The sequence below is a fragment of the Tubulanus polymorphus genome, chromosome 1 (assembly GCF_964204645.1).
Source record: "Tubulanus polymorphus chromosome 1, tnTubPoly1.2, whole genome shotgun sequence".
NCBI lineage: Eukaryota > Metazoa > Nemertea > Palaeonemertea > Tubulaniformes > Tubulanidae > Tubulanus > Tubulanus polymorphus.
Genome location: NC_134025.1, coordinates 11947540 through 11954257, shown reverse-complemented (window position 1 = coordinate 11954257; position 6718 = coordinate 11947540). Strand labels below are relative to the sequence as shown.

Below are 6718 nucleotides of genomic sequence, written 5' to 3'. Positions count from 1 at the left end.
TTACTCTGTCAAAATTATTTTGTTCCCTTTGAAGGTCCATGCCAATATTATCCAGACTCCTAAATCCGAAATGACCATTGCTCGGGTGAGGTCAGGGGCCGAATTTGACTGCACAAAAAGATAAAAGGTATACTTTTTAAAAAGGGCAATATCCATGCAGTCCTGGTATAAGAAAGGCCGTGTATGATGTGTAGCCATGGTTCTAGGACAATTGCCCCCCAGACAATAACCCCACAATTAGGGGACAATTGCAGCGGGGGTGGAATTGTCCTGATACCGTAGATAGCTCTTATTAGATGCGTGGTAAAATGGCCCTGAAAAAATTGCCATTGTTTTTCAAAAGGTATGGAAAAAGCCACGTACAGGTCACGTACGGGTCATGTACTATTCACGTCTGGATCCACCCCTGGGGTAAACGAGCAGCTTCATCACGGCCTACACTGCAAGGCACCTGGCGCAAGGAACCGCAGACTAGACCTAGGCGTACTATTTCAGCGAATCTGATCCTGCGTCGATTTCAATTCCAACTTCAAGTCAGCAGAAAGTTTGTCATGGACTTTGTCAAAAGGTCTTGATGATCACAAACAGATTATTTTAGAGGACGTCATGTTTTTTATCTTGGTTATCCAGGCCGCGGAAGCAATTTTAAGTTGTTGACATGAGGCCTACAATTCATCAATGTGGGCCTTCCGCCAATTAAAATTTGATGCCCATTGAATTGCAATAAATCGTGGGGCAGCCTATGCTAAGTTTACAAAATATCCAAACAATTTCAGCCAAGAACCGCTTAACAATTTGTTTCATATTCATTTCATCGGAGATGCTATTTAGAATCAATGATGAAGATAAATCACCTGAAGGAGGACAACCTCAGAATATAACCTTTGCCACGGACCATCATGAATTGTTGTATTTCCTGTGCTTTGATTTTCAGGTTTAGAAAACGAAATACATGCAACAATTTGAGTTATTGGCTGCAGAATTGATAGGAAGTAAGAATAAAATTCATATGAGCGAATCAAAAGTTTTCAAAACCAACTCTATAATTAAGGAAATTTTCATCGACATTGGAAAGCTGGTAAATATCTTATCCAGGCCGACCTTTGAGAGCGTAGTTTATGTTTCGTTTTAAGGGGTTCTCTGCCAGAGCTTTCCGCTTCATATAATATATGTATATATGCGATGTATACATTCTTTTTCCTATACAAAAGGTACATGTACTTCAAAATCAAAGTCAAAACAACCATTTAAATCTGTATATTCAATTTAATTTTCTATTTAATAACATTCAAAACGAAATAATTTATTTTCTTATATATACACAGGAATGTCCATTGATGAGATGTACAAAAAAATACAGTCTATTATAGAAAAAGAACATGAAAATGTGAATTAGTGCATTTTGTCAATTCTAGCACTGTAAACATACACCGAGTAGCTGGTAGACAGCTATGACGTGTAATCCAATGAAAATACAAGCACCAATTACATAAATACTTGGTTTCCACCTTATTAGTACCGGTAATAAAGTTACTTTATTACTGATAAGGAAGAAACCAATGCATTTCATTACTTTGATTATTATGATACAGACCATGAAATCTATCAACAAAGCCATAGCTAACCGCAGACAACATCTTATTTTAAAATGTCAAAGCGTTTTTTTTTCAGATACACTTAGCAGTTCTTTTGTAAAATGTTTGATTTTTGTAACAGGAATTTACAAACACAGATGATTCGAAACATACAACATATAACCAGTGTTCGTATCACAGTTCGTCAATCTACAGAGAATAATGTTCGTTTTTTCTTCAAAACGGAATCATCAATCGGAACCATCTCATTAATCTTCCTCATCTTCCTCCGCACGAATCACCGGTGCACCTGGAAAAAAAACAAAAATACAGTTGATTCAAAATCTTAGAACTCTTGCAATAGAATATCAATTCAATTTCATCTGTCTAACTCGAATCACATATATCACCTAACTCAAAACTATTATCACTGTTCCCATTCAATTGATTACAGTAAGCAGGAGTCGACTGTATTTTTTCACTTATTTTTCAAACCTTTCCCATGATAGATCTCGTTCACCCCAGTCTAGACATTTACAAGCATCACATACCCACACAAGTGGCTGGTGAGTGAATATTAAGAATTTTCTCCATTTTCTTTAGGAGTAAAGGATAAAGATAGCAAATTGAGTTTGTAATTGACTTGACTATCCTATAAGCTAAATTATCATTAAATGCTTATTACAGTAGAACTGGCGTAAGTCGGACAGCTTTAAGTCAGAAAATCAGCAATCAGCCGAAGTTCCAAGGTCCCGATTTTTTCAGTTCACTTCCCTATCAAAATCTGTCTCAAAGTCGGATTCTAGAAGTCGGAAATTCGGCTAAAATATATGTTCCGAAAGTTTCAAAGCAATGCATTCCTCAATCTCTAAGTCAGTTTGCTAATTTCAGTTCTTTTTAAAAAGATCGTCACTGACGCGTAGCGTCTATTATACACTGGTAGATTGATTTTCCTGTCAACAGAAACATGTTAAGCACATGTTTACAATAGTAGTCGGCTATAGAATAGAGTATTGACAGTACTGTGTCACACAGTTGTTTGAGTTTAGGGTCTTAATCTGTAGATAAATCAGATCAACCTGCCAAGATCCGAGTTACTCATTATCGGAATTTTTCTAAGTCGGACATTTTCCCGTTGTCTCAACATGTCGGACTTACACCAGTTCTACTGTATAACCTTTTCCTTTTCGATGTTTTCAACCATTTATCCTGATTATTCAACTGGCCCCTGACGTTAGTCTAGCATGATTGCACTGTTTTAATATTGTGCATACCCATACGTACCATCTAGTTTTTTCAGTTTTGGTAATTTTTTGGCGGCAACAGAAACCCAGTCACCAGCTTGTGAATGTGCTTCTTCTAAAGGATTTCCTGTAAGATTTTATTGAGAAAGAATCCATTTGCAGCTGCTCTCATTATGCAGGTATAAGTCACTAAATTGATAAGTTACTCGGGCATTTTTGCTCGGCCGAGCATAATTGAATAAGTGAGGCCAAGTGAATGATAAAATTCGAAAAAAATTACAAACTTTTTCAAAACTAATCTTACTAGTGCCTACTTACCCACGAATAATAAATCTTCAAGACAAGGTAAGTCAGCCTGATGAAAAGACAAGGGGTTTAGTACATAACATGTTACTTGATAGATCATTGTACTGCGAATAAATTATACTTACAAGCTTCTGGAATTCACTCATATCTTTTACACTATTGTTAGACATGTACAAAACCTGCAATGGTAGGAATTGAAACAATTTAGACCTTTCTGATGAAAACGAGCTAATTTTTTAACATAAGCAAACCAGGGTCTAGTTTCATGAGAGTTTCCGCTTAAAACAGTTTATTCTCAAATAACGACTTAACCAAAAATTCCCGGGAAACAGTGTGCCAACTTATTAAACTGCATCGTAATGCTATTGATCGTTATTGCTAACCAGTAGGCTACATGCATTTTTACCTTCAACTTTTTAAGAACATTTATTCCTTTGAGTTTTTCAATAAAGTTATATGATATCCACAACTCCACCAATGTGTCGCCGACGGCTTCCTGTCAAAATAAAGATTACATAAAGCAATTGTTTCAAATTAAACCAGGATTATGACATAATTTAAAAAAAACGAAATACTTTAAAATACATCTATCTGTTTAGTTTCCGGATGTCGTTATTTTCTCATTGAATCCTGAACCTGCCAAACACCAATCAGCATATTAGGCCTACAAGCGGGTTCGAGGTTTCTTTCATTGCTAGAGGAACGGACGGAAAAGGCCAGAGAAGTACCACTGATGGATTCAAACCCATGATCCCTGTCTGGATTGATGAAAGGCTCGTAACTACTCAGCCGCAGCACCTCTTCCGTCATTTTTCCACATTCACTAAAAATAATTCTGTTTATTGCGGATTGATAACTTACCAAACCTGTCAAGCTCTTGATGCCATTTCTTCCGAGGGAGAGTATTCGAAGATTTTCTAGATAATCAATGATAATGCAAGTTGATTAGTCCTACAGCAGTAGTTGGCTTAAAATCTATTATATAACATTTGGGATTTACTTACTTAGGCCGTTTAAATTTGCAATCTTTTCAATAGAATTTGACGACAATGACAATTTCCTTAAAAATAAAGAATAAATCTGCATTATTGAAAAATATCTTTAAACCTTAACGGGACACAACTGTCCTGTCAAACAGGAAAGCCTGAACTGACAGTAACCCAGTAATAAGCTCCTATTTATTGTCAGTCGAGTATATGCGCCATGATAGGATAAAAACCCACTATGTACAATTAAAAGAATTAAAATCGAGAATTTATTTCTAAATGTAAAAACACGACGTTTCGATTTCACACTAGAGATCATCTTCATATGCGCCAGTTTTCATTTTCTACGAACCACCAGTCTCACCAAATTGTTAGAAGTTAGAATTTTCGTACATTATTGTACACATGAAGTAACTAAAAAATCTCAAATTATTATCATTATTGAAAGTGAGGGGTGTAGGCGAGTGATCAGAGCATTCGACTCTGGGAAGCCAGGTCATGGGTTCGAACCATCCCGTAGTGTCTTTGGGCAAGACACTTATTCTCATTGCCTCTCTCCACCCAGGAGTAAATGGGTACCTGGTCTGATTGATGACTCCTGAGCGCCTAGCTGCTTGGATGTTACTTTTCCCCGGGGAGCGATGACTGATAAATGGCAAGAGGTAATAATACCAATGTAACGGAAAGCGCCATTGAACATTGTATCACAGTGCTATAGAAAACGAATTTCCAAAATTATGAAAAACCTGCTAAATGAGGCAACAAAAATCACTTAATTAGATACTGGAAACTGACACCAAACAGCACTGTACTAGTCACAGGATGACCTGATAATCTTGATGAAACACTGTATGTTGAGACAATCATACGGTAAAATCCCACCAATAAAGAAAAAATGAGTCCCAAGGTTTCCTTGAGCTAGTTGTAAAATTTCAATACTTCGACATCATCCTATTAGTCACTTTCAGGAGTAATGAATACAGTCATGTTTCATACTCAAGCCGTAGCTATAGTAATCATCATACTCAAGAAAATTTTCCGACCCATGTTTCTTTAGTTATTATGCAGGATTTCTATATATTGACTGTTGACTAAGCCTATACACAAGCAAGGCTATCATGAAAAAATTCAATTCATGAACTTACGTGCATGCTGCCAAGGTTGATAAGGAGGCATCCATTTTTTCAACTGGAGGTATCTGAGCATATAACAGCACTTCTTCGGCTTCTGCTGCCTTGCAGCCTTTTTTCTCTTCCTGTAACAGAGAATTCACAAATGAACAACATTATACTTTTACCAGAGCCGCAATTAAAGATATAGAAATTTAGAAGAAAATTCATAACATAACCTTTGATACATTATCTAAATCAAAATTATTTCAGACCAACACTTTTCAGATCATTATTGTCAGGTGTGGCCTATGCTATACGCGTTTTTCATTTATTGATTGCCTTTAAATAACATACCCATTTGGCAAGTGCCTCTTTGATCGTAGTGCCTTTCGACTGAAAAGAAATGTTAAGGAATCAGCAAATTCTATGCGAGGACTATATTTGACAGTAGCAATCGATGCTTCCTTGAAAACCTGCTGACCAGCGGGAACATGTAAAGTTCAGTAATCCAGCTTAGACGTATGACCAGCGATGGTCTTTCGTCCATATACTCAGAGCCGTCGGAAGGAATTTTTCAGTGGCGAGGCTTATTTCTGAAGGGGGGTTTGGGGGCCCTCCCCTTGAAAAATTTTGAAAATTCAATCGCCGGAGATGCGTTTTGCCTTTGGGGCCACTTCACGGTCTCATTCACAGAAGCATGATAAGTCGTGAGCCAACCACCTAGTACAGAGAACAATGAGCTGCTACGCGGTACAGCGTGCTTTTGAAAAAATTTTGTTAAGCAAAAAAGTGGGGCGGCTTTGACCGCCCCTGTTCCGACGGCCCTGATACTTGAAGTCGTTGTAATGCGGTTGGTTTGAAAATTCAATAATTTGTGTTTTGACAAACTTTACACAGGCCTAATAACGTTTTCATTTTTTTTTCGTTGAGAAATTGGTAAAGGTTTCTAACGTTAGCAATCATCAACTAACACTAACAGATTGCTTGATTGAATGAAGAACTTTTTCATCACAATCATGAGATAAGTTTAAAACGAACTAGGCTATACCTGTAAGCAATTAACATTTGAATTTTATTCATAAAATCAACAGATGATCTGATCTAGAAAGACACGATAACTTATAAGTAAAGTAGTAAGACCGAATCTTGACTTATCTTTTTTTAATGAAATAAAATTTTAAAAATACACGTTTCGATCTCTCACACTCTAAATGGTGTAAGATTCGGTATCTGTTGTTGAGATTTATTCAATGATCATAGAAATTCGAATAAGTAGGCTACGATCTTATACATTTGTGGGTCGATTAAACTCACCATCTTAGCCTATTTAGATAAGTAAAACTTTTAGTTTTCCTTGACGACCATTAAACAACGACCAAGCTTTCTGCAGAATGCGCTGATGAGTCATCTGGGAATTCAGCGCTGCTAATACAATTCAAATTTGGCTTCTTAAAAATGAAGTTGAAGAAAATTTTCACATAGTTTGATGATTAAGA

At 36.6% G+C, this 6718-nt stretch overlaps 1 protein-coding gene across 1 annotated transcript; it reads right to left on the bottom strand.

The window, feature by feature from the left end:
• Positions 1 to 1313: 1313 nt before the first annotated feature.
• LOC141906532 (dynein axonemal light chain 1-like) lies at positions 1314 to 6605 on the bottom strand. The gene is made up of 10 exons (XM_074795866.1): positions 6537 to 6605; positions 5577 to 5615; positions 5256 to 5365; positions 4129 to 4184; positions 3986 to 4041; positions 3531 to 3620; positions 3250 to 3303; positions 3137 to 3173; positions 2859 to 2945; positions 1314 to 1884 (listed from the first exon to the last, which is right to left on the bottom strand). The coding sequence occupies exons 1-10, from the start codon at positions 6537 to 6539 to the stop codon at positions 1844 to 1846; spliced, it is 573 nt and encodes a 190-aa protein (XP_074651967.1). The 5' UTR covers positions 6540 to 6605; the 3' UTR covers positions 1314 to 1843.
• Positions 6606 to 6718: the final 113 nt, after the last annotated feature.